We start from the raw sequence: 17,060 nt of genomic DNA on the forward strand, positions 1-17,060 counted from the left end.
GTGTGCACCATGACGCCCGGCAATACTTTCTCAATAAAAGCTTTTAGGCTGGAGAGATGGTTTAGTAGTTAAGGCCCTTGCCTGTGAAGCCTAAGGACCCATGTTTGACTCTCCAGATCCCACACAAGCCAGACACACAAAGGTGAGCCAAGTGCAAGGTCGCACATGCCCAATAGGTGGTACAAGTATCAGGAGTTCGAAAGCAGTGGCTGAGGCCCTGGTGCACCAATTCTCTCTCTCTCTCAAAAAATAAATAGCCAGGTGTGGTGGCGACTACCTTTAATCCCAGTACTCAAGAGGCAGAGGCAGGAAGATGGCCATGAGCCCAAGGCTAGCCTAAAACTACATAGTGAATTCCAGGTATTCCAGGTCAGTCTGGGCTAGAGTGAGATCCTACTCTGAAAAACCAAAAGAATAAATAAATACAATAATAATAATAACAGCTTCCATATACGGGCTGGAGAGATGGTTTAGCAGTTAAGGCACTTTCCTGTAAAGCCTAAGGACCCAGGTTCAATTCCCCAGATTCAACATAAGCCACATACACATGGTGGTACATGCATCTGGAGTTCATTTGCAATGGCTACAGGCCCTGGCACATCCATATATTCTCTCTCTCACAAATAAAAATAAAATTTTTTAAAAAAAGCTTCCATATATACTCAGGGGTTGAGATTCACATCAAGCTCTAGAATTATCAGAAATGTCGAGAAGTTCTTCTATAGAGAAGAATCAAACTTATCAAAACAGGAAAAAAAAAACCCTGGGCTACAAGGTGGTGACAGGTAGGCCTTGGGAATGTCATGCCTGACAGGAAAGCCCAAGCCCTTAAGCTTCTAGGTAGGACAAAAGCACGGCTGATGACGGCAGCATCCATCAGTTCTCTCAGCGATCTGCCTACCACACCCCGCAATTCTTTTTAATGACTGCAACAAAAACTGTGGGCAGCAGGTGATTCTCCCTTCTGGTAACCCACCTGGGGCTGGCACATACCAATGCTGGGTAAGACTCACTCCTGACCCTCACGGGGGACAGGTGCTCTGTTGCCTGTGCCTCTACACTCTACCTGGTGCTTCTTAGCTTGGCTCGCTGTAGTCTGCACCTATTCCCTTAATAACTGTGCCCAGCTGCGTGTTTCCCATAAGGCCTGATAACAGGTGATCAGACCTGAGAACAGTGTGGGAAACATGCTTCCTCATCTTTGCATCTGGTATCAGAAATACAGCTAGTCTGATGAGGATTTGTCTTGAACTGTGTAACTGGCTAAATTCTCTCACAAAGAACTACCCAACCCAAGGAAGGTAAATACTGCTGTATCTTCCCCAAGCTGAATCTACCCAGATGTTACATCAGTCCATGTACTATGCTACTGAACACGTTAGGCTGCTATGTAAGCAGCTGTATGGCTTAGTAGTTAAGGCGTTAGCTTGCAAAGCTAAAGGACCCAGGCTCGATTCCCCAGGATCCACGGAAGGCAGATGCACAAGGTAGCACAATGCTTCTGGAGTTCATTTGCAGTGGCTGGAGGCCCTGGTGTGCCCAGTCTGTCTCTTTTTCTCTCAAATATAAATAAAAATAAAATTTATTAAAAAAAAATTAAAAATACAAATCGCCATCTTACTGTAATTCAAACATGACAGACCTAGTATGGATCTAGCCTTTTCTTTTTTCTCTCTCTCACCCACTCTCTCTGATAGGGTCTCATATAGCTCGGGCTGGCTGTCAATTCACTAAATAGCCAAAGATGACCTAAAACTTCTGATCTTCCTGCCTTTACCACCTGAGTGCTAAGGTTACAGCCAATTGCCAACATGCTCCGCGTAGGTGGTAGTGGGATTAAATCCGGGTCTTCATGCATGCTGAAGACATACAAGCACTCTTATCAGCTGAGTTACATTCCAGCCCTAAGTCCAAAACGTTTCATCAGCATGTGGGTGCTCCAAGTTTCAAATTCTTGAGTACTTGTGGATTTTCCAATTAGGGATGCTCAATTTGTGTAAGAAAAGCCAAGAATCTGATACATGAGATACTTTCTTCAAAAAAAGTGTAAGGGTCAGAGCAGTAAATAGAAAACCCACCTCTCCACCCAAGAGATGGCAGCATGAAACAGTAGTCAGATAAGGTCAAGCTTTGTATTTACATGCACGTAACAGTTATGAGACTTTGGAATAAATACGCACATGTTAGATATACAAGCATGATGTTATGAGATAACACAGTAAAACGGTTATTAAGACATACTTCTTTCTTTAAAAAAAAGATTTTAGGGGCTGGGGAAATGGCTTAGAGGTTAAGGCGTATGCCTGCAAAGCCTAAGGACCATGGTTCGATTCCTCAGGACCCGCGTAAACCAGATGCACAAGGTGTCTGGAGTTCATTTGCAGTGGCTGGAGGCCCTGGCGTGCACCCATTCTCTCTCTCTCTCTCTCTCAAATAAACAAAAAAGATTTTTTAAAAAAGATTTTAATTATTTGCAATCAGAGAGGGATAGAAGACATAGAGAGAGGCAAAGCCAAAGAGAGAGAATGGGCAGGCCAGGGCCTCCAGCCACTGTAAATCTCTCTAGCCCCCTCTTAAAAAATATTTTTATTTATATCAATAAGTTTTTGAGAAAAAATGAGGCAGACAGAAACACAAAGAGCAAGCACAGGCACAATGAAGCTTCTTGCCATTGCAAATGAACTCCAGATATGTGAGCCACTTGTGCATATGGCTTTACATGGGTACTGGGCCAGCAGGCTTTCTGAGCAAGTGCATTTAAACTAAGCCATCTCCTCAACTAACAAGAACTATGCTCTAACAAATATTTTAAATGGTTCAGAGTGAAGTAATGAAAGTTGTTAAGCTTGTAACTCTTGAGTCTCTCTATGTATCTCAGACTGACCTTCAACTCACACTCCTGCTTCAGCATCCAGAGTGCTGGAATTAGACATGTCACCACTCAGCTCATAACTCCTGGGTCAACACCTATACACAAAACTAGGAGTGGTGCCACATACCTGTGATCTCAGCACTGGAAAGTTCAGGGAGATTCCAAAGTGGATACACAGGAAGATCTCAACTCATAAAACAAAAAATGACACACAAGTTTCTCTGTGTGTATGTATATACATAAATATTTTTACATGTGTGTATATATTGGTACTTATATTGAAATATGCACACATGTTCATATCATCAAAAAAGAGCATGTGGGTTATCCTTCAGATAATCTTTCTTTTTCCTTCTGATCTTCTTTGAGGTAGGGTGTCGTTATAGCCCAGGATGGCCCGGATCTCACCACAAACTACAAGTCACAGCGAGTCTCCTACCTCTACTGGGATTAAAGGTATGCACCACCACTCCCGACTGAGAATTTTTAATTTAGTGGTTTTCTGTTATTAATAACAAAACTTATTTTTAAAACAAATCTAAAATTAGAACAATCTGTTCATAATTTCATTACTATTAGGAAACTCCGAGGCTTGTGATGGTTCTGATGAAAGCTATGCTGCAAAGCATCTTTATAACTGCACAACTTCAACCAGTGAAGGCCACATGTATTATCATATCTCATTCAAAAAGCAAGTGTTGCACAACAGTGCAAACTGACAGAGAAAGGCAACAACAATTATCAAACACAACAACAAAAGGCTATTGTCACATTTCAGTCTGCCTCAATGCTGTCATTAGTAAGTACTACACATGGACTTTATCATATTATCTAAGAAACCATTTGAGAAAGACACGAGTATTATAATTTGCAGAAAAGGAAATTTCACAGAAATTATTTTCCCACTAGGCATGGTGGTGCATGCCTTTATTAATACCAGCACTCAGGATGGGAGGATTGTTGAGTTCAAATCCAGCCTGAGATTATCCAGGTCAGCCTGGGCTACAGCAAGAACGAACCTACTTCAAAAACAAGCCAGGTGTGGTGACACATACCATTAATCCCAGCACGCGGGAGGCAGAGGTAGGAGGATCACCGTGAGTTCGAGGCCACCCTGATACTACATAGTGAATTCCAGGTTAGCCTGGGCTACAGTGAGACCCTACCTCTAAAAAACCAAAAGAAAAAAAAATTATTTTCCCAAGAACATTCTTTATCATCCACCCACCCACCCTATCCACCCACCCATCCATCTATGTGGCTTATGGCAACACTGCCCGGTCTAACTTCCTCCCATTTATTTCCTGAGTAATGGCACCCCAACCTGAACACTTTTGTGGGATATTAAACAGCATACTGAGGCTATGAGCTGGGATTCCTAATGGTGAGAAAAAACAATCATTCTTCACACCAATACGGTCTGATTTTTAGTGTTATCTGCTGTAGTTTTAGAGCTCCTTTAAAAGCTAAGCTCGAGCTGGGCATGGTAGCTTTAATCCCAGCACTCTGGAGGCTGAGGAAATAGGATCACTGTAAATTCAACCCAGCCTGAGATAGCTCCCTAGGTAAGTGCTGCTGAGGGAAGGTGAAAAGCCTTAAAAAGTAGGTTACTCCTTCCCTCGAAGGTACTTTGGAGGGAGTGTGTGCTAAATTTTGTCTTAGTCAGAGACTGTGTTCAAATAAGGGAGCAAAAGGAAGTATTTATTTAAAATTGTCCTGAGTTCAGTTACTTTCTGACCTGGACTCAATCCTGAGCAGAAAAGGACAGAGGGAAGGAAGGCAGCTATTTCCTGACTCCAACTACCACTCTACCTTTTGCTCTTCTAGGGAGGGCCTCTCACATACATCTATGGTTGCTGATCCTGCTCTTAACCTGCAAATTTCTCCTTAGAAACAACTCAACCCTATGATTGTCAAGACTACAAATAACTCAAAGCCAAACTTACTAATTGTTTTTATTCTCCCCCTCAGCAGCATTAATAAAGGGTCTTCATGTTTTTGTTTTGGAGGGGTCTCATGTAGCCCAGGGTGGTCTAGAACTCACTATTATAGCTAAAGAATGACTTTAGATTCCTGAGCCTCCTGCCTCTATCTCCCAAGGGCTGAGATTACAGGCATGCACCATATAGCTTCCTAGCCCTTTCCTAAATTTTCCTTTCACTTCACCTGTCATTCACTATCAGTGATTTTTGTCTTCTGTACCCTTCTTGGTGGTCCTGACTGCGCACCACCAAGGCTAGAGCTTTTTATATGCTAGACAAGTGCTCTATTGCTGTGTTTCATCCCCAGCCTTCTCATACCATCTCGGTCTTCCAAATCTATTTTCTCCATCTACACAACCGCAATTTTAGCCACATTCTTCATGTTCTGTCCACGTATTTACTAAAAGTAGCCTTTTCATTAGTTTCCCTCTTCCATTTTTTGTACCATTTCTCCCACTCCATAGTACACAAAGCCAATCTTTACAACATAATTTGATTGCGTGTAACAAGCTCAGGCTGCAAGCTGTCCTCAACCTCTGGTGATCCTCCCTTGCTAGAATAATAAACATGAGCTACTGTGTATGGCTGCTTTTTCTTTTATTCATTCCTTCCTTCCTTTCTCTACTGCACCGCATTCAGGCAAGGAAGTAGGGTCTCATGTATAGGATGACCTGGACCTCTCTAGCCCCAGACTGACCTCCTACCTCAGGCTCTAGAATGCTGGGATTAAAAGTGTGTATCACCACACTCACTGCTCTTTCTTTTTAAAGGACATTTTATTTTATTTGTTTTAGAGAGTGAGAGATTAAGAGGCCAGGGAGTTGGGGGAGGATGGGCACGCCAGGACCTCTAGCCACTGCAAAGGCACTCCAGATGCATGTGGCACCTTGTGTATCTGGGTTACGTGGGTACTGGGGAATGGAACCTGGGTCCTTAGGCATCACAGGTAAGAGCCTTCATCTCTCCAGCCCATCTTTCTTCCTTTTATAAGGCAGTGCCTCAGTATGTGGCCCAGGCTGGCTTTGAACTAGTGGTGAATCTATAGCCTCAGTCTCCCAAGTGACCCATCATACCTAACTACATTCCTGGATTTTAATTCTCTATATAATACATCTTATCAACAGGTAATTTTTGCTTTAATGCCCATCTTATACACCAGAGTACACATTTCATAAGGAACAGGCTCCTTCTACTTGTGTCTCACCACTACACCTAAATCAGTATCTCTGTCTTTTTTGTTCTTTTTCAGGTACGGTCTCATTCTAGTTCAGGCTGACTTGGAATTCACTATGTACTCTCAGGATGGCCTCAAAGTCACAGTGACCCTACTTCTGCCTCCTGAGTGCTGGGATTAAAGGCGTGCACAACCACGCCAGCTATCACTAAGTATTCTTTATTAAAAAAACTTTTTGGGCTGGAGAGATGGCTTAGCGGTTAAGCGCTTGCCTGTGAAGCCTAAGGACCCTGGTTCGAGGCTCGGTTCCCCAGGTCCCACGTTAGCCAGATGCACAAGGGGGCGCACGCGTCTGGAGTTCGTTTGCAGAGGCTGGAAGCCCTGGCGCACTCATTCTCTCTCTCTCCCTCTATCTGTCTTTCTCTCTGTGTCTGTCTCTCTCAAATAAATAAATAAAAAATATTAAAAAAAAAAACAAAAACTTTTTATTGAAACAGTGTCTTGCACAAGTTGGCCTCAAATTCTCTAACTCTTGCTCTTTAATGCCAGAACTCAGGAGACAGAGGTAGGAGGATCTCCATGAGTTCAAGGCCACCCTGAAACTACGTGGCATATTCCAGGTCAGCCCGGCTAGAGTGAGACCCTACCCTGAAAACCATTTCTAATTCTTGATTCTTCTACCTCAGCCTCCTGGGGTGCTGAGATTACAGGTGTGTGCCACCAATGTTCACCCTCACTAAACATTGTTCAGTGAGGTTAATCAACACAGGGGTGATCAAACTGATGTAATTCCTTAGTGACTGGAGAGTATGCAATGAATTTCTTCTGGAAAGTTATTTCTTCTACATACTCTTCAAGTAACTAGGAAAGGAAGTGATGCTCTTTCAGAAGTGACTTGAGCCAAGCATGGTGGCATACACCTTTAATCACAGCACTCAGGAGGCGGTGGTAGGAGGATCACTGTTGAGTTGGAGGCCAGCCTGACACTACATAGTGAATTCCAGGTCAGCCTGAGCTAGAGTGAGTCAATACCTCAAAAAAAAAAAAAAAAAAAAAAAAAAAAAAAAAAAAAAAGTGACTTGAATCCTAAAGGTGAGAATATCCTAAAACTTACATGCATTATCTTTGTTCTGATGGAAAACCCCTTCATTTTTGTTTGTATTAGACATATTTCCAACAATACTAGAGATGCTAGTAAATAAATTAAGAATGTCCTATCCATAGGAGCTTATAATGAGTCACTGTAAGTAATGCATAGTTACTTTTCCTTCTATAACTATCAGACACATACTACCTGTGTTGGGGCATAAAAGTTGCCCTCAAACACAAAACTATGGGTAGCACATAATGGTATTAACCCTGGCTACTTTATTACATGTAGCTGCTCACCAGTTTCCATATGAAAAGCTTATGTGCCTAATTCATTTTATAATATGATGTTACAATAGAAACAGGAAATTTTTTGAGAAAGGATTTTACTTTGTAATTCAACCTGACTCAGAGCTTAGCATCATTCCTCAGCCTCCCAAGTGCTGAGATTACAGGTTGTGCCACCATGTTTGGTTGGCTCTTTGATGGGGTATTATGTTATAGCTACTAAAGACACCCACATACAAAGAAGTACATATGTGGAGATTATATATAAATATATACATATATATGGAAGCATTGCAACAGACATTGTCCAGAGACCTGAAATCAGGGACCCCAGATTCTGAACGTTGGGGAGAAAACAAGCAATCTCAAAGAACATAAGAGTTGTCATGTATTTGCATCTTTCTTCAGTAAAGTACAATCTATGTCTTCAGTGTGGCTTTGGAAGAACAGGACAGGTGCTTTTATAAGTTCAGTTATTTATGCAACGTATTCTTACTTTGAAAAATAAGCTCAATAAAACCGATGAATAAAGTTTGTGTGTTTTGAAATCTCATATTTTTATATTTATTTTTTATTTAGTTGCAAGCAGAAAGAGATAAGAGATGAGAGAGAGAGAATGGGCACACCAGGGCCTCCAGTAACTGCAAACAAATTCCAGATGCATGTGCCACTGGCTTTATGTGGGTACTGAAATGAGTCGGTTCTTCAGGCTTTGCAGGCAAGCACCTTAGCTGCTGAGCAATCTCTCCAGCCCTTGTTTGTTTTATATTAGAACAAATGACACATAAAAATGAAATCACAAAGTATACAGAAACATACCATGCCATAGGCCTGCTGTTGGACCCAGTTGATATAATCATTCCTTATGTCTATCAATTCTTGTACTTCATGTATATAAAATTTATCATACTGTATAATTTGTCCTGTTTTTTCATTTACCTACAAAAAAGTACAATTAACATTAAAATTAACCAGCACCAAGACAGTGTAAAAAAAATGCTTAAACACAAAAAGGGTTTGTTGATTTCTTAGCAAATTTTTCATTTCCTATAAAAAATAATTACTGAGTGCCCACTATATGAAAGTGATTAAGCATTGAGAGACCAAGATTTATAGAAGATGTGATCTCCATTTAGTACCCTAAAATATAGCAAGATGAAAAAAATGTCTTTACAATCACAACAGAATATAAAATAGGTGCCATTAAAGTGCATGCAGTATATAAACTAGAAACTACATGGACTTCAGGTTGGGGAACGGAACCTCCCTCAATAGCAACAGTAATAGCCAATGGCGAAAGTGTTAATGTGTATGTGACATCTGATTAGAATGAACTTCAAGGGTGCATACACACAGTATTAGGTTTGATCCTCAGCACGGCATAAAATAAGGATAATAATAGTTCATTTCTAAACCCAGTACTTGGGAGATGGAGGCAAGAAGATCGGGAGACTTCAGAGACATCTTTGGCTAACAAGTTCAAGGGTAGCCTGGGCTATAAGAGACCATGAGACTGTTTCAGGAAAGAAAAAACAAAGACATATACATAGGATATAAAAATGAAGAGACTGGCTCAAGAGATGGCTTAGCAGTTAAGGTGCTTGTCTGTGAAGCACGAGGAACCAGGTTCAATTCCCCAGTGCCCATGTAAGTGAGATGCACAAGGTGGCACATGTGTTTGCAGTAGCTAGAGGCCCAGGAACACTCATTCTCTGTGCCCCTCTTCCCCTCCTCTCTCAAATAAATAACTTTTTTTTTTTTAATGAAGAGGCTGCAGACTATCACTCCAGAGATAATTTGCTAATTACAGAGAAAACAAATCTCCGCAGAGATGAGGACCATCTCAGCCAGCTCACAACCAAGAACAGGACAGTGGAACAGTTACTGCTGGCATATAGTGCAACAACAGGTATATTCGTCATTCACGAAGCAAAGATTTAGCTTGAAAAGAACCCTGTTATATGACCTAAATCCTAGTTTGCAGAAAAAACAAAGGATAGACAAGATAAAGCAATGTAATGATAAAAATAATCACAGAAATCCTGATTTTGAGACTTGGACAGCACTGGCCAGAATTGTTCACAAGGAGAAGGTAATGAGAATAAAGAGGAAGGTGTTCCAAGTTAGACTAGAGGGATTCTGATGGTGGATGAGGGCAACACTTTAGGAGTCACCACTCTGACAAGAACAATGATAAACTTTCTAGAGCAGAGGACTTAAAGACCCTGGAGCAGCTGGGCATGGTAGGGCATACCTTTAATCCCAGCACTTGGGAGGCAGAGGTAGGAATGTGGTGAGTTTGAGGCCAGCCTGAGACTACATAGTGAATTCCAGGTCAACCTGGGCAAAAGCCTACCTCAAATAATTTTTTTCAATAAAAAGATGCATTTCACTCACATACTGGTGTGAGGGACAGAAGGAATACAGCTCCAACAGAAAGCCACAGTCTTGTCAGACAAGAGGATTAAGTCAGAGATTAACACTGCCAGAAGGGCCAGACAATGAAGAAAAGTCACAGAAGGAAAATGCAAGAGAGGCTCACCCTGGAACATGAGTTCATACCGTAAGACACAAAACATGTAATCTGTTCATAATGAAATGAAACTGAAAGTCAGCCACAGAAAGACTTCAGGACAATCCTGGAATAAATTACCCTAATCTTCACTTGTACTTAAGACACAGAACATACAGAGTGGTTGCCACAGGGAAGACAGAAAGGCATTAAGTACTGTCCCATCCTGAGTTCCAGGGACACAAACCCAGGCAGTATCATGAGGGACCTTTTCTGTCCCTCCCTTTTGCCAATCTTGCAAGCACTGAGTATCGAGCAATATCAGCTCACCACTGACAAGGGGATAAATGAGGAGACAAACTCCATGAGTCACACAAAATAGGCACACACATTGACAAGGTAATTCTGCTATAAGCCTAAAACACTTGGAAATTTGAGGCCTGTGATGCAATGGAGAAATAGGAAGGCTGGAGAGATGGCTCAGTGGTTAAATGCACTTACTTGTAAAGCATGCTAGCCTAAGTTCAATTCCCCAGTGCCCATGTAAAGCCAGAAGCACAGAGTGGCATGTACATTTGTAGTTCATTTGCAGTAGCAAGAAGCCCTGGCATGATACAATCAGATTCAATCTCTCTGTTTGCAAATAAATAAAAATATTTTATTTAGGGCTGGAGAGATGGCTTAGTGGTTAAGGAACTTGCCTGCAAAGCCAAAGGACCCAGGTTTGACTCCCCAAGACCCACATACACCAGATGCACAAGGTGACACATGTTTGGAGTTCACTTGCAGTGGCAGAGGCCCTGGTGTGTCCATTCTCCCTCCCTCTCTGCCTCTATAAATAAAAAAATATTTATTTGCAAGAGAAAGAGAGAAACAAATGGGCACACCAGGGCCTCTAGCCCCTGCAACTGAACTTCAGATGCATACTCCACCTTTTGCATCTGGCTTTAGGAATTTTCTCCCCCCTTTGGTTTTTCAAGGTAAGGTCTCACTCAGGCTGACATGGAATTCAGTATGTAATCTCACAGTGGCCTCAAACTCATAGCAATACTCCTACCTCTGCCTCCCGAGTGCTGGGATTAAAAGGCATGTGCCATCATGCACTAGTAATATTTTTTTCTTAAAGATATGTATGAACTAGGGAAACTATGAAACACTGCTGAGAGAAAAGAGATCTAAATAAAAAGCAGTGAAAAAACACATCTTTACTATAATAAAATTTAGATATGGTTGGATAGATGATAATATAGAACTACAATTTCATTAAGAGAAATAATGATATTACTATCCTGTAGAAAAATGTCTGTAATCTTAGCATAGTGGCAGAGGCTCAACATGACTATGTGCATAAATACAGGTATACAAGAAAAGAAAAAGAGGAAAGTAAATAGAAAAGGTGTTTTTTGTTTTTTTTTTAAAGTTTATTTTTGTTGATTTATTTGAGAGTGACAGACAGGGAGACAGAGAGAGAGAGAGAATGGGCACCAGGGCCTCCAGCCACTGCAAACAAACTCCAGATGCGTGCACCACCTTGTGCATCTGGCTTACATGGGTACTGGAGAAATAAGATCCTTGAACCAGGGTCCTTAGGCTTCTTCACAAGTAAGCACTTAGCCACTAAGCCATTTCTCCAGCCCTAGAAAAGGTTTTAAAGATGGTTTGGGGCCTAGAGATTGCTCAGTGGTTAAAGGCACTTGCTTACAAAATCTGATGGCCTGGGTTCAATTCCCCAGACCCACGTAGACCCAGACACACAAGGTGGTGTACGTATCTGGAGTTCATGTGCAATGGTGCAAGGCCTTCGTGTGCCCATATTCCATCTCTAAGTGTGTGTCTCTCTCTCTTAAATATATAGGAAAAAATTTTTTAAAAAATATGCTGGGCATGGTGAGACTACCAGGTGAATTCCCCCTGCCCAAATAAATAAATAAAATAATAATAGCTTGAGGAGCTGGGTAGATAAGCTCTAGGGTCATGGAGACAGAAGGACCCCTGGGGCTCACGGGCTAGCTAGTCTAGCTGAACTGGTGGGTTTCAGGTTTAGTGAGAGAAGAGGTCCTGTCTCAAAATGGTAGACAGCACTGAGGGGGACACCCAACACGTATGCATACACACACAAGTGCCCCCCACAAAACAAAGCTATCATTACAGACCACTACACAGACCTTGTGCTACTGTGTGCACTACTTTAACAATTTATTAAATAGAAATACTTTTATTTTAAAAGTTGATGCTTTTAGCCAGGCATGGTGGTGCATGCCTTTAATCCTAGCACTCGGGAGGCTGGGTTCAAGGCCACCCTGAGACTCCATAGTGGATTCCAGGTCAGCCTGAGCTACAGGTAGACCACCACTAGGCTTGGCCTGAGCCGCAGGAAGAGGCAGGGTAGGGGAACCTCCACTCACACCGGCCTGCTGACAAAGTCAAGAAGCGTCAAGGGAGAACGGCAGGGAAGAACAGAGGAGTGACTAGCAAGGAAGAGGACCACATGGACCAGCAGGAGAACCAGAGCCACCAACTACAGCATCCCCTTCCCCACCGCCAGCACCAACAAGCACCAGAGACCTGGGGAAGGTAGCTCACCTGCACAGCACCTGGCACAGGTGATCAGAGCAGCGATCCAGCGACCCAGCCAGCCTACCTGAGCCCACAGTGCAGCAAAGAAGGACCCAAGCAGGAACAGAGCATAACTGAGATCCAAACAATCCTAAAAGGTAACTGGGATCACACCAGGTCAGTACCCACCAAATAAGCCTGGAATATAGGCTTGAATTGGAAGTGCTAATTGCACCTTCCATCTCAGGGTAAGTTATATGTTAAATCTGATGGTCGTATTTGCTATGCTTAAATAAGCTATGTTTTGGGCTTGTCATTTGTTGCTTCCTGATTTATAGTCTCTTCTTTCCTCTTCTGTCATTCGTTAGGAAAGGGTCTCATTTGGTCACAAGCAGACTTGAAACCCTCAACAGACCAGAAATCTTAGCCTCCTAGTTGACAGGGTTAAGAGTGTGGGGCAACACACACCCTAAGGGACTGTGGCTTTGTTAGAGGATATGTTTGTCATAATACCTACTCTTGCATAAATACTCTGTACTGTTTTTCACTGCATATATATATTGTTTAGTTAAACTTTAGAACTTGCCTATATTTTAAACCATCCAGCCTACTAGAATACTCTCATAGCAGGCAAACCCAACACCTAGAGTCACTTTTGTGGTTACTCTGAGTCTTAAGAACCATACCTCATACCTTAAGCTCCTCCCCTGAAGATATATAACATCAGATTGATTGATACATCTAATAATACTGCAGCTAACTAGAAAATCCAAACATTAAATTAATCCAAGATCCAAAAATATGTACATTATAACACAAGAAGCACAAAAAAAACAAGACAATATAAATCAACCAAAAAGTATTAATACATCAGAAATGACCTCCAGTGAGAATGAGTTAGAGGAAATGCCTAAAAGATTTCAAAAGAATATAAATATGTTCAAAGAAATTAAAGAGGAAATCAAAGAAGACACAGGAAACCATTTTAATGAAATAAGGAGGTCAATACAAAACATAAATAAGGAAATAGAAATAATAAAGAAAAACCAATCAGAATTACTAGCAATGAAGACACAGTCAATGAAATAAAAAAAAAAACTCTGTAGAAAATCTCACCAGCAGAATGGATGAAGGAGAGGACAGAATATCTAAACTAGAAGACCAGGTGGCAGATCGAATACTGTCCAACAAACAGAAAGACAAACTAATAGGAAAGTATGAATGGGAATTTCAAGATTTTCAGGACACTATGAAAAGATCAAACATAAGAGTTCAGGGCATAGTAGAAGGAGAAGAATTTCACTCCAAAGGCATAGTAGATGTCTTCAACAAAATCAGAGAAGAAAACTTCCCCTAAACTGGGAAAGAGATGTCAGTGCAGATACAGGAATCCTTTAGGACACCAAACAGACAATACCTGGAAAGAACCTCTTCTTGCCATATTATAATTAAATTACCAAACATACAAACCAAAGAAAATATATTGAAAGCAGCTAAAGAGAAAAATCAAGTTACCTACAAAGGCAAGCCCATCAGGATCACAGCAGATTACTCAACACAAACTTTTAAAAGCCACTTGGAATGATATATTTCAACTTCTGAATGATAACAACTGTCAACCAAGGTTACTTTATCCTGCAAAGCTATCCATTCAAATAGACAGAAATAAGGACATTCCATAAGAAAAGCAGGCTAACAGAATATCTGAAGACAAAAACAGCTCTACAGAAAATACTTGAATCTTCCATGCTGAAGAGAAAGAAAAGCACACATATAAGGAACCTGGAAAACCAAACCATGCTCAAATACTAGTTAATACAAGAGAGCAAAGGTAAAACCAGAAGAACTACAAACAAAACAAAAATGGCAAAAATAAATACGTACCTTTCAATAATATCTCTTAATATCAATGGCCTCAATGCCCCAACCAAAAGACATAGGTTTGCAGATGGGTAAAAAAGCAGGATCCTTCAATTTGTTGCTTCCAAGAAACTCACCTTTCTACAAAGGATGGACACTATCTTAGGGTGAAAGGGTAGAAAATGGTGTTTCAAGCAAATGGGCTTAGAAAACAAGCAGGGGTTGCTATCCTAGTATCTGACAAGGTAGACTTCAGTCCAACATTAATTAGAAAAGATAAAGGAGATCACTTTATATTGATGAAAGGCATACTCCAACAGGAGGACATTACAATCCTAAAGATATATGCACCTAACATGGGGGCTCCCAACTTCATCAAACAAACACTATTAGAACTAAGGTCACAGATAACACCCAACACAGTTGTAGTAGGTGACTTCAACACCCCACTCTCATCAATTGACAGGTCTTCTGGCAAAAAATAAACAAAGAGACATCTGGATTAAATGAGGCCATTGAACCAATAGACCTGACAGATATATACAGGACATTTCATCCAAACGCTGCAGAATATATATTCTTTTCAGCAGCACATGGAACATTCTCTAAAATAGACCATATATTAGTACACAACACCGATTTTAACAAATACAGGAAAACTGAAATAATTCCTTGCATTTTATCAGATCACAATGGGGAAAGATGATGACATCAAAATAGAGACTGATTGAGAGAGGGAGGGGATATGATGGAGAGTGGAGTTTCAAAGGGGAAAGTAGGAGGAGGAAGGGAATTACCATGGGATATTGTTTACAATCATGGAAGCTGTTAATTATAAGAAAATAAAATTTTTAAAAAATACCAGTGTGAAACTATTACTGACTTTTTTTTTTTTCTGTTTTGGTTTTTCAAGGTGGGGTCTCACTCTAGCTCAGGCTGACCTGGAATTCACTATGTAGTCTCAGGGTGGACTGGAGTTCACAGGGCTCCTCCTCTGCCTCCAGATTACTGGGATTAAAGGTGTGCGTCACCACACTCAGAAAATTTAAATCACTGTTTTGATAACTCAGTTTTATTGGAAAGCAGGTAGGTCAATCCATACACACGCTGCCTATAGCAGCGCTAAGAGCTGAACAGTTGCAAAAGAAACTGTAGCATCTCATGAAGCATAACTACTATCTGGTCCTTTAATGAAAAAGCTTGTGGACCACTGACTTAGACAAACAGGTGTGTGTGGACACATGCATCCCAGCACAGCTAAGAACATAGTCAACACTTGTAAATGACATCAAGTCACAATGTCAAAGTGGTGCAGACACAATTCAAACTGGCTTTGCATTCCTGATCCTCCTGTCTCAGCTCCTAAGTACTAGGATTACAGATGGGTACCACCATGCCCAGCTCACGTTACCTTTAATCATACTATAGTCATATTAGTCACTCTAAAATGTAATCATTAACTTTATTTTATTTTTACTCATTTATTAGGGAGAGGGCAGAGGGAGAGAATGGGCTTGCCTAGGCCTCTACCACCATGAACAAACTCCTGATGCATGCACCATCATGTGTATCTGGTTTATGTGGGTTCTGGGAAGTTGAATCTGGGTCCTTAGGCACCCCAGGCAAGCACTCAACCACTAAGCCATCTCTCGAGTTCTAATATACATATATTTTTTTAAAAACTTAAATTTTAAGCTGAGTATTGTGGTGCACACTTTTTTAAAGTTTTGTTTGTTAATTTTTATTTATTTGAGAGTGACAGACAGAGAGAGAAAGAGGCAGAGAGAGAGAGCGAGAATGGGCACACCAGGGCTTCCAAACACTGCAAACGAACTCTAGACACATGCACTGCCTTGTGCATCTGGCTAACGTGGGTCCTGGGGAATTGAGCCTCACACTGGGGTCCTTAGGCTTCACAGGCAAGCACTTAACTGCTAAGCCATCTCTCCAGCCCTGTGACACATACTTTTAATCCTAGCATTCAGGAGGCACAGGTAGGAGGATCAATAGGAGTTCAAGGCCAGCCTGGGACTATAGGGTGAGTTCCAGGTCAGTCTGGGCTACCTTGGAAAAAAAAAAGATTTAAAAATTTTAAAAGGTAAGCTGTTGTTTCCTTACCCAAAACCAGCCAGTGTTTGTAGTGTGTATATTATGTAAATATGGGATATATAAGGGTTTTTTATTTTTCAAGACAGGGTCTCACTCTAGCTCAGGCTGACCTGGAATTCATCACCGTGTAGTCTCAACTTACAGCAATCCTCCAACCTCTGCCTCCAAAGTGCTGGGACTAAAGGGGTGCACCACCACGCCCATTGAAATATATAACATTTTTAAGAGAAATGCTCACATTCTACAATAAAACTAACAATTAGGCTAGAGAGATGGATCAGTGGTTAAGGTGGTTGCCTGCAAAACCTAACAACTGGGGTTCAATTCCTCAGTACTTATGTAAAGCCAGATACACAGTGGCACATGTCTCTGGAGTTTGTTTGCAAGGCCTGGAAGGTGCTGGCATGCCCATTCACTCTCTGTCTTTCTTCTCTGCTTGCAAGCTAATAAATAAATAAATAAATAGCTGAGGATGTAGCTTAGATGACACAGTGCTATCTAGCATGTATGAAGCCCTGGGTTTGATATGGAGCACTGCATAAATCAAGTGTGATAGTACAGAGCTATAATCCTAGTACCTGGTCTCACAAAAGTTAAACTTCAGTCAACCTTTGGCTT

The 17,060-nt window shown here is 41.2% G+C and overlaps 1 protein-coding gene across 7 annotated transcripts in view; it reads right to left on the reverse strand.

Moving 5' to 3' along the window:
- Positions 1–17,060, reverse strand: part of Herc4 (HECT and RLD domain containing E3 ubiquitin protein ligase 4) — a 98,661-nt gene that overhangs the window by 23,321 nt on the left and 58,280 nt on the right. For 6 of the 7 annotated variants that reach the window (XM_045137496.1, XM_045137494.1, XM_004657873.3 and 3 more), the window contains one exon: positions 8,225–8,344. The exons of the other annotated variant lie outside the window; for it this stretch is intronic. In XM_045137496.1, the coding sequence (XP_044993431.1) occupies positions 8,225–8,344 (120 nt within the window). The remainder of the gene's footprint in view (positions 1–8,224; positions 8,345–17,060) is intronic. 7 annotated transcript variants of the gene reach the window in all.

This window comes from Jaculus jaculus, chromosome 18, assembly GCF_020740685.1.
Source record: "Jaculus jaculus isolate mJacJac1 chromosome 18, mJacJac1.mat.Y.cur, whole genome shotgun sequence".
Taxonomy (NCBI): domain Eukaryota; kingdom Metazoa; phylum Chordata; class Mammalia; order Rodentia; family Dipodidae; genus Jaculus; species Jaculus jaculus.